A 14,769-nucleotide genomic window follows, 5' to 3' on the forward strand; every position below is an offset into this window, starting at 1 on the left:
ATAAATAGCTCCTATTATCATCTGCCTGGATACAGGAGAAAGTAGATGGTAAATACTATTAAATTGAGATGCCAAGCTCAAAGGTGTATGACTTTGTTTGAAAAAATTAGAAAATGTGCCTATTCTAATTTCATATTGGTTATCCTGACAGTTATAAATGTGCAAAAGAGATGTTGATCACATCTGGAAATGCATCAAGAAGACAAAATCATTCATCTATTTTTAGATATCTCTAATTATTTACCTGAAATATTAAAATTAAATGCACAACATGTATATCTGAGATGATGGTGTCCTTGGAGTCCATACTCTCATATGAAAAAGAATGCTGAGAAATGTTTGGCTCATAAACTCGGATGAGTCTAAGATGCTTGCATAAAATTTAGCATAATATGATTATGTGGCTGATTAGAAATTTTCTGGAAAGGGGCTATGTTCCATGCCTTAAATAACTGGTTGATCAAATTTGTCTTTGATTTTTAGATCTCTGATGAGTGCACTGCATTATAGTTCAGAACTAAAGGAAATATAGTAAATTGTGATATTTTTGAAGCAGCTAATAAAGTTCACTAAAAAAATGACTTTTCAGAATTATGAAACATTTTATAATTAAGGCATTGAATATTCATGCTTTATAATTATAGATATTGAATTCATACAAAAGTGTTTAGAGTTTATTAAATTAGAAAGTGTATATTATGTTTGTATTTACAGGTTGATAATCCATAATTGAGTAGGTATTTTACAATCCTACTAGTATATCAGGGGTTTTTTGCTGCTAAGTAAAAGAACAGCTTTCATTTTTGGTTAGTATCTCAACATGACTCTAGTCATACCCCTCTGTAAATCTTATATTTCTCTGCTATGGAAACATGAATATTTCTAACTACTCCAATTTATTTGTATGTTTACATCATATTCTATGAAAATGTACCCTGATTAAGAATCGCCTGCCCAATGGTCACATAAGTCAAGAAACTATTAATTTTGCCAGCAGATTATACTTTTTTTTCAGATTTTATTTATCTATTCATAAGAGACACAGGCAGAGGGAGAAGCAGGCTCCGTGCAGGGAGCCCGATGCGGGACTCGATCCCAGGACCCCGGGGTCATGGCCTGAGCCGAAGGTAGACGATCAACCGCTGAGGCACCCAGGTGCCCCTCCGGCAGTTTGTATCAATACTTGGTACTATATAAAAACTGTTGACGTGCTGGGAGGCCTGGGTGGCTCGGTTAGGTAGGCCACCAACTCTTGATTTCGGTTCAGGTCATGATCATGGGGTCAGGAGATTGAGGTCCACATCTGGCTCAGCTCTGCTGAGTGTGAAGACTGCTTAAGATTCTCTCTCTCTCTCTCTCTCTCTCTCTCGGGATCCCTGGGTGGCTCAGCAGTTTGGCACTTGCCTTTGGCCCAGGGCGTGATCTGGAGACCCGGGATCGAGTCCCGCGTCGGGCTCCTGGCCTGGAGTCTGCCTGTGTCTCTGCCTCTCTCTCTCTCTCTCTCTCTCTCTCTGTGTGTGTGTGTGTGTGTCTATCATGAATAAATAAATAAATCTTTAAAAAAAAGATTCTCTCTCTCTCAAATGGGGAAAAATTAGAGAGGAAGACAAACTATGAGAGACAATTAACTCTGGAAAACAAACTGAGGATTGCTGGAGGGGAGGTGGCTTGGGGGATGGAGTAACTGGGTGACCGACATTAAGGAGGGCACGTGATGTGATGAGCACTGGGTGTTATACCACAGGTTGGCAAGTTGAATTTAAATTAAAAAACAAAAGAAAGATGCTTTAAAAAAAAAAAAAAAAAAAGATCCTCTCTCCCCCTCTGCGCCTTCCCTCTATGTGCTTCCCTCTGTAAAAACAACAACAACAAACAAACTATATCAGTTTTAGGTAGATAAAAAGTGAACTTGGATATTCATGGTGGTTAATTATTAGTAATGACCCCAATTTATTCACACCTTTCTATACCCATGCTATTTGTTAGTGTCCACTTATTCAGATTTGGTCCTTGAGCATGAGATGTGCCTTGGCCAACAGAACAGTGGCAAGCAAGCAATGCAAGCAGAGTCTTGAAAAGCAGCTGCACATTAGTCCTCACCGTCTGCTGCTTCACTGGCTGCCACTATGTAAATAAGCTCTAGCTGGCCTCTGAAAGATGGGACACTTGGCTCCGCATTCCCATCACCCCAGCAAATAAGGAGCCAAATTCTAGACCAGAGTGAGGCCACCCAGATCATGCAGCTTCCAGGATCAGCAATCCCAGCCAAGATCAGCAGATCCGATCCAGATCAGCAGAACCGGCCGTCTGACTCGTAGACTTTTGAACAGTAACACGTGACAGCTCTTTTATGCCACTGAGTTATGGACTGGTTGTTACAAAGCAATAAATAAATGATATAATACATGTAGGAAATGACAGAACAAAAACATCTTTCCAAAGAACATTAACATTTCCTTGTCATGGATCTGTTGTTAGAGGGAAATTCCTTTGTTGCTAACTAGATTTTCGGTGTAGAGGAACGTCTTGGATATGACCCTTTTCCTACCCTTGGCTTTATAGATATCCCATATATTTGTCAAATCAATAAAGAAACATTAAGTGCCAATTAAGTGCCTCAAACAGCACTAGGTGCTGACAATACACGAGTGATTCAGCTAGACTCCATCTCTATGTTTATTGAGCGTACGCTAAGATCAAGTTATTGGATTATTATAACACACCTTGGGGTACTTGCCATGGAAAATTCTTTGCTCTTCTAAGTCAAGCTGAGTTCTGAAGTTGGCTCCATTTATGTATTTCATCCCATATGGCCATGCTCTTTCCCCTCTCCCAGAAATTCTTCCCCAGTTATATTCATTACTTCTGTTCATTGATATCTCTATTTCTCATTCCTTGGGGGAACGGGGTGGCATTGCACTTTCCCATGCGCAAAAGTGGCCACAGACTATTTCTTTCCCCCTGGCAATGTGTCTTTCAGCTCTTTTAGTTAGGAGATAGAATCTATTTTACCATCCAATGGTCAAGCCCAACAATGCCTCAGCCATTGGAACTGTAGCAAACGTGACTCTCGCTGAAACTTAAAAAGTGCTCCTGTACACAGTGGGGCTGTCGCTGCTCTTCGAACTCTGCGGATGCAACCATTGGACAAGCCCGGGCTAGCCTGTGACGACGAGGGACACCTGGGCTGATGGCTCCGTGGCTCCGGCTGATCACAGGCACCTGGGTGAGCCAGCCCAGGCCAGCAGAAGTGTCCTGGCAGAGCCTGATGCAAGGCTGAGCCTGATACAAACTGCCATCCCATAGAATTATGAGCTGAAGGAATAGCTGGTGTCTAAGCTAGGAAGTTCTGAGTGGTTTGTGACGCCCTGAAAGCTGCTCCTTCACTCCCTTGAAGGTAGGCATGGCCACGTGATGCGCTTCACCCACTGCACCTTGTCACTCCTGATGGAAGCCTTTAGAGCTGGACTGTGATTCAGCATCTTATTTTTCTTGTCATGGTGACTCGGGTGCTTCCAGATGGTGGGGCTTCATAAACCTGGGTCCCTGGTGGACTCGGGGGAGTTCTCTCCATCTCCCCGATACTGACTTTTGGAGAACATGTAGTGTAAGTAAGAAATACTCTTTGTTAAGATGAGCCCTGGCTGTTGAGCCCTGTTTAGTGATGAATCACTAAATTCTACACCTGAAACCAAATTTACCATGTATGTTAACTAACTAGAACTTAAATAAAAACTTGAAATTAAAAAAAAAAAAAAGAAATCTTTGTATTAAACCTCTGAGACGGGCAGCCCGGGTGGCTCAGCAGTTTAGCGCCACCTTCAGCCCAGGGTGTGATCCTGGAGACCCCGGGATCGAGTCCCACATTGGGCTCCCTGCATGGAGCCTGCTTCTCCCTCTGCCTGGGTCTCTGCCTCTCTCTCTGTGTCTCTATGAATAAATAAATAAAATCTTAAAAAAATAAAAATAAAGAAAATAAACCTCCGAGACTTGGGGTTACTATTACTCAAGCATAGCCCAGTCCATTCTGACTAATGTAGAAACTGGTACCCAGGAGTACAGTTATGACAGAAAACCTAAAATATGTAGCTGTGACTTAGAAACTCCGTGGGTGGTAGCAAGGAAACTATTGTTAGAGGCTGGAAAGTTGGCAATCCATGCTGGCTGTGGTAAAATATTTGCTAAAACTATTCATGTGTATCTCCCATTCTTCCCCTTTCTAAATAGGAATGTTTACCACGTTGCTCTGTCCCTGCGGCAGCGCCCTATGTTGAGTGTGGGTGTGGGTTTAAACAGGGAGGATAGGTACTTTCTCTTCAATAAGAGAAGCTTTATCGTGGTCTAATACAGGGACTACCAAGCATGGCCCAGAGATGCTGAACTTTGCAATTAATGCCATAATTACTGAATAAAACGTTTAGATTGCCTCATTTGTGAAAGGGATGAAGGGATTTTATAGTGTTAGTTGAGTGAACTGTAAATTGGTGACTAGAAGAATGGATTGCAATGCTCTTTGGTGCAGCTCACCGGTAAATTTGGGTTAGCTTCCTTCTGGGCAAATAGAATGACGCTTCCCTGCTCCTTTGAAGGTAGCATGCCCATGTGATTTGCTTTCGTCAAAGAAATGCGAGTGGAATTGACTCGTATAACTTTCAGGAAGAACCAGTTTGCCATCCACGGGTCCTTTGCACATCACTCAAGTGGGGAAGTTCTAGAGACTGGAGCCTTCTGGTTGCTTGGTGAGAACCATCTGTAGTGAAACTCCCCTGCCACTCCCCCACAGCTCCCCATGTCCAGGAAGGGAAGCAGGAAATACCTTTTTGTTGTTGTTGTTGTTGTTCTTTTAAGCCCCTACAATTTTTAGATTTTTTTTTTGTTACTGCGCTATAACCCAGCCCATCCTAACTAACGTAGGCCGCGGTAAAAGTCATCAGGGGAACTCCAAAGGCTGGTCACCCTGGCAACTATGAGTGGAACCTGTCTCGGGAAACCATCCACTCACGATTCCAGAAAGCACCTTCGCTAGCGATTTCACTTGCTTCTCCATTTGTGACCATTCTGGAAGAGGTGACCGTGAAATTCAAATGTCATCCTTCTTTCTTTGTGAAAATGTATCTTCACTATTGCGAGGTAGTGATGAGCAAGGAAGTGCTTTCTGGTAGGAAAAAAAAAAAAAAAGCAAGTAAACAAGCGAGCAGGCCAAAGGGACAAGCCACAAACCAGGAAGGGTAGAGCTGAACGCATACGAGTTTCCAAGAAGAATAAAGCCTATTTCCCCAAAAACATGTGCATGGATTCCCAGGCATGCACGGCACCTCTCAGCAGACCTTGGGTGTCTTAGCTTTGGGTGCACCCCTGCGCAGGGCCGGAAAGCCCTGCACAACCGCGCTGTTGCAAGAGCAAGAAATGCCATAGGAGTTTACGTCCAATCAAAAGTTTCCCCAAAAAGGGGGGAGGGAGGGAAGCAAAAGAAAAAAAGAAAGTGCAAAAGTTTTCCTTCTCTGTCGAGGAGGAGCAGTCTCTGCAGCAGAGCGTGAGGCTGATCCCAGGTTTGTAACTGCGGGCCCACGCGCTAACGGGGCGCGCCCTGCAGGCGTCTGCATCTTGCGGGGCGCAGTCTGCGGTCTGGGGGTGGGGGGTTCACCCGGACACGCCCAATCCCGTCGCAGGCAATTTTGCATGGAGGGCCCCCCACCTTTTCCCGCGGTGCTCGCAAATGCTGTTCCCGAGAGCCCTGCGGCCGGGCCGCTGAAGCCGCGGGGGCACCTGTGAGGCGGCCCCAGGACCGGCTCGAGCTTCCCCGCGCGGCGGGGCCCCCGGGGACCCCCCCGCCCCCGAAGTTCCCGGCGCTGGGAGCGCGCAGCGCAGCCCGAGCCCGAGCCCGAGCCCTCGGCGGGGGGGGGGGGGGGGGGGGGGGGCGCCCTCCCACGGGGAGCCCCGGGGCGCGAAGGCGGCTGCCCCGCGAGCCCGCGCGCCGCGCCGCGGCGAGCCCCCCGTGAGAGCCAGGGAGTGCCCGCCCCCTCCCCGCGCGGGACTACAAGGACCGGCATGCACCGCGGCGCGGCGGCCGGCTCCGCTCCGGGACCGCGGCGCAAGGGAGCCTGGGAAGTGAAGTCCCCGGGCGGCCCCGAGTCGCGTCGCCGAGTCGGCGGGGGAGGCGTTGCTCGTGCGCTCCATCGGCGCGCGGGTCCCTGGCCGGGCTCCGCGCTCAGGATTTTCGCGGGCGGCGGCGTCGGCGGCGGCGGCGGCGGCGGCGGCGGCGGGAGCAGGATGGCGAGCCGGAGCACAGCCCGCGGGCGGGGGCGGGGCGGGGCGGGGCGCGGGCGGGGGCGGGGGCGGGGCCGGCGGAAGCGGCAGGTTGCTCCCTCCCCCCGCGCCGCCTCGCGCCCGCCCCGCCGGGAGCGCAGGGAGGGGGCGGGCAGGGCCGAGGGAGGCTAGTGACACGTGTCAATCAACCCCCCCGCGGGGGGCGCGCGCTCCGGGGCTCGCGCCGAGGGCTCGCGCCCCTGCCTCGTGCCTGCGCCGCTCGTATGTAAATGAGGGCGCGTGACGCGGGACGCAGATGGACAAGGGGAGAGAGAGAATGGCCGCTGCCGCCGCTGCTGCCGCCGCCGCCGCTCAGTGCCGGAGCCCGCGGTGCGCGGCGGAGAGGAGAGGCTTCCGGCGGGAGCTCGACTCGTGGCGCCACCGCCTCATGCACTGTGTAGGTAAGACACCCGCGGCCCGCCCGCGCCCCCGCCCTGCCCGCCGCGGCCCCGGCCCCGGCCCCGGCCCCGGCCCCGGCCCGCGGCTCGGGCTCGCCGGGGTCCCGCTCGGGGCCGTCCGGGAGCGCGGCGGGAGCGCGGCGGCGGCGGCCCCGGCGCTCGCCTTTTGTCTGCGGCCCCGGGAGCTCGGCCGCCGGCGGCCCGGAGCTGTTGGCCGGAACTCCGCGGCGCGCGCTGTCGGCGGCGGGCGGCCCGGGGCGGGCGGGAGGCAGGCCGGCCGGTCCGCGCCCCCGCCGGGCGCTCACGCCCCCCGCCCCGCCGCGGCCGCGTCCCCGTCCCCGTCCCCGTCCCCGTCCCCGGGGCCGGCACCGGGGGCCTCCGGGGCGCTCGCGGGGCGCGGGGCGGGGGGCGCGGGCGGGCCGGCGGGGGCGTCGCCCGAGGGGCGGGGGCGGGGGCGGCGCGGCGCGGTGTGTGCCCCTTTAAGACGGAGCCGCTCGGGCGCTGACGGTTGGGATTTGAAGTTCTGCCTCCCAGTTTGGAAGTCCGGACGGACGGGGGGCGTCGCCATGGCGACGGCGCCCGCGCCCCCCCGCCGCGCCCCCCCGCCGCGCCCCCTCCCTCTGCGCTCGCGGACGCCGGGGCGACCGGCCCTGGGCTGCTGCGGGCGATGGGCCGTCCCCGTCCCCGTCCCCGTCCCCGCCGCCGCCGCCCCCCTGCGCCCGCCTCCCTCGGAGCGGCCCGGGTCCCCCGGCCAGAAACTTCGGGGCTCGGGGCCGCCCCGGGGGCACGCGGCGCTGGGGTCCCCCGCTGCGGAGGCCGCCCGTCGGTCGGGGTGAGCCGAGTGCGAGGAGCTGCGGCCCGGCGGGTCGGCGTGCGGGCCCGGGGGGCGGGGGCCGAGACCCGGGCGCCTGCAGGTGGGCAGCACCCCGCGCTCGGGCCCCTGCGCCCGCTGCCCTCGGCTCGCGCGCCGCCCGGCCCCCCGGACTTGTGTGCTCTGCCCGGAGATCTGCCTCGTCCCCCGGCGCAGGGGGGGCCGTGCTGGGATCCTGGGATCCACTGGCCCCGCTCAGCGCCCGAGGATCTGCCTCGCCCCTCGGTGCAGGGGGATCGCTCTGGGATCGACTGGTCCCGCTCGGGGGATCGCGCTGGGATCCTGGGATCCACTGGTCCCGCTCGGGGGATCGCGCTGGGATCCACTGGTCCCGCTCGGTCCAGCTCCGCGCCTGAGTATCTTCCTCCCCCCCCCCCCCCCCTCCGGCGCAGGGAGGACCGTGCTGGGATCCTGGGATCCACTGGACCAGCTCAGCGCCCGAGGATCTGCCTCGCCCCCCGGGGCAGGGGGACCGCGCTGGGATCCACTGGTCCGGCGCCGGCCTGGGGCCCCGCGCTGGGAGCTCGGCGGGTGCAGGGCTGCGGGGATTCGCACGGGAAGGAAGGGCGCCCCGCGGGGGCCGTGGGGTTCACTTTACCCAACGAACTGTGCAGCCCTTATAAGACACAGTTTGGTCTCATTTAAGGAAATATTCTGGGAAATAGGTGTAGTCAAGTATCTCTAAGCGGTTGTAGTTCCTTAGGGAAAGTAAAAAAAAAAAAGAAAGAAAAGATTTTAAATCCTCACGGTATTCTTTTATAAAAATGCTAAGTGTTGCCAGTGCTTCCTGAATACAAAACGGACCCATTTTTAGGATTGCTTCAAGACCCCTACGGCTGACAACCTGTTTAGAAATCGTGGCGCTCGCTCCCCGAGATCCGGCGGGATGACCGCATGGGGACCCGGGCTCAGGACGTGGCCCTGCGGGTCTAACCGAGGCGGGGACGAGCACCGTCTTCCTCAGGGCTTCTGTTTGGGAATACTTCGGGATTTTTCCCTTATCTCCTTGTTTAGACACATTAAGCATGGCTCTATATCAAAAAAAAAAAAAAAAGTAGTTTTGAAAAATAGGCAAATTTTAAACAGGACGTTGGATTTGATGGAAAAAGGGATTTCGAATATCTTTCTGCCCTGTCTATTCAGACATACAAGTCGGATTGAAAGACCTTGAAAACTGAGCTACGTGCTGTGTCTAACATGCAAGCTCTATATTATATTTTTAATGTAATGCAGAACTGTACTGTATTTGAAAGGAAATGTTTTCCTGGTCTCTAACTATATTTGAGAATTATTTCCCATAGTGCCAGTCAGGAGACCTAGTAAAACCCATCTCATACTTTGTTTTTGTCACTGTTGTTTTTAAATAAACAATAAAACTCTTTTAAACGGGATATACACTTGTTGATTGGGTTTTTTCAGTATCGTATATGTGAAGACCTTATAGTGTGAGTTAGGATTAAATGTATTTTGTGTGACTATTTTAAATTATCTTTTGCTATAGGCGTGGTTATATTTAATAATTAAGTTGGTAAGCATATTTACAAAAAAGCCATATTCTCTTTCCTTTTGGGTGTGTGTGAATATTTATATGTGTATATTTCTATATTTAATATATTTAGTGCTCTTATTGCTTGAAATCATTTTTATGAATTATACTTTCTACCTTTGGAAAAGAAAATCTTCCAAAAGTCTTATTTTTATATGAGACTGAAATTGTAAGCAGTGGTCCCTAGGCTTATACAGCAAATTAGTATTGAGCCAGTAGTGAAATTTTAAGTCTCAGTTCTTAATCTAAGTTTTTTTTTTTTTTTTTAAGATTTTATTTATTTATTCATGATAGAGAGGCAGAGACAGGCAGAGGGAGAAGCAGGCTTCCATGCCGGGAGCCCGACATGGGACTCGATCCGGGGACTCCAGGATCACGCCCTGGGCCAAAGGCAGGCGCTAAACCGCTGAGCCACCCAGGGATCCCCTTAGCCTAAGTTTTTAAAGTAATCTGATTTTTTTTTTAATGACTCCTATATAAATTCTAATTTCAAAGGGGAAAAAGTTCATTTTGGTTGTCATGACTGCTGGTAGTGAGCTAAGATGTTTAACTCAATATGGAAGGTTATGTCTGCTTTCCTCTATTTGTGGAACTCATGTCTTTAGGTTAGATTTGTGACTACTCTGATTCCTCGTTTTTCTTTTTTACAATTTAATTGAAAAGTTCTACAGACTCTATGTCCTAGTTAATAGCTCTATTTATAATGTGCTTTTTATAATTTAATTGTTTTTCTATAATCGTCCTATGCAATGCTATAATGTTGAGTATACTCAGCTAACAAATGTTTGAGTGCTTATTGGGTATAGTAAATAGTATCCTGGTACTCAATATGACATTGAGTGATAACAGTCTTGGGTCTTATGGAATTTATAATACAGTTAGTATCTGACAATACATTAAATTTAAAACAAAGTAAAGTCAGGCATAAAAGTAATGCATTAGCATATTTTTAAATGTTACCACGTATTGTATAGTCTATTAGGGTATTCAGTCTGGGAGATAGGCCACGTTTTTTGTTTTTCTACTTTTTGCTAACTTTTAATTTTGATGAAATTTCAAATTTACATGAAAAGTTGGAAGAATAGTACAAGGAATTCCTGCATACACTTAACCATATTCACCAATTGTATTATATTTTGCTGCATTTATCATTCTTGTCTTATGTCTATTTTTTCTTCTGAACTGTATGAGCATAATTTGGTGACATCATACCTCTCTGCCCTTAAATTCTTCAGTGTATATTTCCTAAAACCAAGGACATTATCTTGCCTAACTACAGTGTAATTATTAAAACCAGGAGACTTAAAAATGACATAATACAGTTATCTATTTCATAATCTATGCTCAATTTTTAATCTCTTTTATCTCCAAGCTGGATAATGTATTATCCAGTCCTGGATCATGTATTGCATTCAGTAGTACTATCTCCGTAGTCTCTCTTAATCTGGAACACTTCCTCAGCCTTTCTTGTATTTCTTGGCCTTGACATTTTTAAAAGTACAGGATGGTTATTTTGTAGAATGTCCCTAATTTGAGTTTTCTCGTGACTAGATTGGTTACACATATTTGGCAGGAACACCTCTAAAGAGAGGTTCTTTATCAGTACATTATATCTTGAGGTTCGTGATGTTGGTTTGTCCCAATGTTGGTGATGTTAGCTTTGAAAATTTGGCTACGGTGGTATTCTCTGTATTTCTCCCTGGAAGTTATTATTTATCCTTTTGTAATTAATGTGTAATTTGTGGGAAAATATTTTGAGGAACAGAATATTTACATAGTCTCACCAATATTTCACCCACAAGTTTTAACATCCACTTGTGATTCTCTAACTTCATCGTTCCTTCTGTAATTAGTACTTGGTATTCCGTCATAAAGCAGTCTTTCCCATCTCCTCCACTGTTTATTTATCCAGTTACTTTTATCAGTATGAACTCGTGGGTTCTATTTTTATTTAATGGTTCAATCCATTACTGTCATTACTTTGATTCCCAGATTGCCTCAGGTTTGGTCTCTGGGAGCCTCATGAAGCTGCTTCCAGTGTTTTTTGACAAGTCCACCTCTCCACAACCCCTTTCACCCTCATCTCTCAAATGACTTTTTGAGCACACACTTCCTGCCAAGATATTCCAGGTTCATCTTGTGTTTACCCTATCCCAGCCCCCATGTAAGACATTTCTCCAAGGAGCCCTCCATTCTTTTTAGTGGAGGATAGGTTTAGATACCAAAATCTGAACACTAGGTTTTAGGACTGTTTTTTTGTTTTGTTTTGTTTTTTTAGGACTGTTTTTAAACCCCATTTTTCTGGGCAGCCCGGGTGGCTCAGCGGTTTGGCGCCTGCCTTCAGCCCAAGGCCTGATCCTGGAGACCCGGGATCGAGTCCCGCGTCGGGCTCCCTGCATGGAGTCTGCTTCTCCCTCTGCCTGCCTGAATGTCTGTCTCTCTCCTCTCTGTGTCTTTCATGAATAAATGAACCTTTAAAAAAAACAAAAACAAAAAAACATTTTTCTGATACAGAAGCTAATACTTAGTGTAACTGATATGTCTAAGGGGGCAACAACACAACAAAATGGAAAGATTTGATTAGAATCATTCTGTAAACTCCAATTTCCTTCCTACATACCAGTGTTGTCCAGTAGAAATATAATGGTAGCCAAATATTTAAAGTTTTTTAATCTCCACATTGGAAAGGCACTTTTTTTAGGCCAATATGTTCAAAATATTTTAAGAATTCATACAAAAATTATTAGAGTTAGTTTACATTCTATTTTTTTTTTTTTTTTTTTTTTTTAGTTTACATTCTTAATACTAAATTTTTGAAGTTAGGTATTTTATACATCTGGCACACCTTAATTTAAACTAGACACATTTCAGGTAAATACCTGAAATATTTATATATTTATATTTATATATATATTTATTCATTTATTAATATTTATTAATATTAGCCCACGTGTCCAAGTAGCTACCTTCTTGGACAACACAGTTCTGTAGTATAGTAGCTCTGGACAACTCTTGACACCATGGCACCCCTTATTTCAAATGTGTTGATAATAACCAGATCCACAGCTTAGTTTATCTTTCTCCAGATCTTTTATTCAGAGAAAATACAGCAAATAAATAGGCTCTGAAGCTAGATTACCTGTGTTTGAAGCCTAGGGTTACCACTTACCAATGTGCACAAGTTACTTAACCTTTCTATACTTCAGTTTCTTATCTGTAAATTGGAGATAATGAAGTGGTTCTGAGAATTAATTATGTTGATATATGTTAATATGTGTCTGCCATATAGAAAGCATTCCATAAATATAAAGTATTGTTATTAGTGATTTACACAGGTTTTTAGCAGCTTTGAGCTTTACGCTTTTGCCAATAGATTCTTTCTGGTGGGAATGCTGATAAGCAGTAAAAGGATCATGAGGCATATTAGAGGAAAAGATAGTGAGGGCTTGCATGATCTATATTCCAGAGTCAGGGTTTTAGAATCACAGTATATCACTTAGCATAATCCTGTCTTTTCATATATGGGGAGATCAAAAGAAATGATGCTTCCTACATTCTTAGCAATTTTTTGGCTTTAGAGTACCTGAATATAAGAAATTAGTTTAAATTCATTTTAAAAATCTATATCGTGCTAGATCATCTTGAAACTACCTTTTGTCTACACTCTATTTGACTCTTTCTGTTAAACACATCACTGCCTTAGAGCTTTGCACTCAGCAACTGCTTGTAGAGTAGACTTTCTTTCAAACTACCTGCGCCATTTATAATAGCAGTATCAGTGTCAGAGGATAGTTTCTTCTTCTATTTTTAACCTATGAAGAAGTTATAGGCCAGTTCATAGAACTATGAGTCTTAAAGATAGGACAGTCCAGATAAATAAAATTCTAGATAATCAACTTGACATTTCTTTCTGGCTGCTTCTTGCCCTCTACTCTTGTCTTTGCACTAACTTCTGCTTCATCTTGTCATTATTGTCAAATAAATTCCAGAAGAGTAGATTTAATTAAAAATCTGAATTTGATGAGGACTGGTATGGACGGATCAGCCATCCAGAAACCTTGGCACTAGGCTGTACAACTATTTTTTCAAACTAGCAATTTTTTTTACCCATTTAAAAAGGTGTAAATTATGGCACTAATAACATACACCAGGCAGATGTACTCTATGATAATGTATAGTTGAGTGGTTAAGACATGTATCCGAATTTGTGTTTATAATAGGCATATCAATGGATTTTACTTGTAAAATTTGAAATTCTTTGTACTCCTGGATTATTTTATAATTGGAAGAGTAAAATCCTGCCATCCTTAGAACCAAGCAATGTGTGAATTTTGTATTTTTGTAGATGTTAGATATAGGCTACAAGCTGGTCTGTGTATATCATAACGTCCTTCCTGCTGGTCTGTGTATATCCTAACGTCCTTCCTGCATCATGCTGTCCCTTCATGCCCATGCTGTTTCCCTCAGCTGGCTGTATGTGTGCACCCCTCTCAGCTTGGCTGTGCACCTTAATACAACGTTGTTACTGTGTATCCTCCATATTCCCCTGACTTGTCAGACTTTCAATCCTGGTCTCTAATTCTACCTCTTGGGAGGAGCAACAAAGGCAGGTAGATTTTTGGATATGCAATTTTTTCTTCCTTATTAATAAATTCAGTCTTTCAAGTATAATCTACATTTTTTGTATGTGGATTTACTATCTTTTTCTTTTTCGGTAGTATTCCTTCTTTTTGGTGTATGAATATGGCCAGCTTTCATGGGTGATAGATAACAGTTGGTTAGAGCACCAAATTCATAAATTCTAAATTTGAGGGACCCGTTTAACTTTATTAGAGTCTATGCTGACTCTATCATTAAGCAATTCTTTCAATAGTTTTTATTCACCACAAAAAGTAAGATAATGTAAAACTTCATGAAGAATCACTATTCTGTATCTCATCTCATTTTATGCAGTTTTCTCATGGTTGACAGCAAACCTATCCTGTTTACTTCATTCACTTCTCGTTTTTCTTTTTTCTTTATTTGTTGCCAAGCTATTATTACCTTCTTTACACTGTCTCGTGGATTCGGTTTTTATAGTAAAGTAAACATGTTGAGCAGATTCAGATAATATTTTGGTTTATGTCACTATCTGCATTGCTGTTTATTGTGTTTCAGTCTAGTTTATAATCTATAATAAATCATTATTTGAAATACCTGCTTTGGTTTTGTAGTTTACAAAGCAGTAGTATCTCCCATTTGTCTTTCTTCATCAAGTAAAAACTCATAATCTTACTCAATTAGTTGATCATGGTTTACCAGACTGCTTCTTCCCCCATTCATTTGTCTAGCCACTTCTTTACAGCCCATACATTTTCATCTGCTTTTGCTTCTCTTTTGTACACATTGCCCCGAATCCTTGACTGTCTTTTTAGTTATATCTTCTACCCTGCATCCTCAGTCACTTTTAAAAGTCAGTTGCAACCTAGAATATTTTCTAAAGTATTTATTGAGTAACAAGTTTGAGACCTTTTTTAATTAATTCAGATTGGCCGGTTCTTTTCTGATGGACATGTGTGGTGTGTGCATGTAGGAAGTAACTTGTCCAGTAGTCTTCGTATTTAAGTAGTCGACCATTTCGGGACAATGGACTGTTTTAACAAATAGTA

General features: G+C 46.2%; 1 protein-coding gene across 11 annotated transcripts in view; it reads left to right on the forward strand.

Annotated features, from left to right (window-relative positions):
- Nucleotides 1-5,469: 5,469 nt before the first annotated feature.
- The window catches only part of LCORL (ligand dependent nuclear receptor corepressor like), a 150,050-nt gene continuing 140,750 nt past the window's right edge, over nucleotides 5,470-14,769 (forward strand). For 2 of the 11 annotated variants that reach the window (XM_038533597.1, XM_038533598.1), the window contains exon 1: nucleotides 6,399-6,707. In XM_038533597.1, coding sequence (XP_038389525.1) covers nucleotides 6,563-6,707 — 145 coding nt within the window. In that variant the 5' untranslated portion in view covers nucleotides 6,399-6,562. Of the gene's footprint in view, nucleotides 5,550-6,398; nucleotides 6,708-14,769 lie in introns of those variants that run through there. The other 9 variants (XM_038533600.1, XR_005357408.1, XM_038533606.1 and 6 more) reach the window with 9 other exon arrangements.

This window comes from Canis lupus, chromosome 3 (genome assembly GCF_011100685.1).
Source record: "Canis lupus familiaris isolate Mischka breed German Shepherd chromosome 3, alternate assembly UU_Cfam_GSD_1.0, whole genome shotgun sequence".
Lineage (NCBI taxonomy): Eukaryota > Metazoa > Chordata > Mammalia > Carnivora > Canidae > Canis > Canis lupus.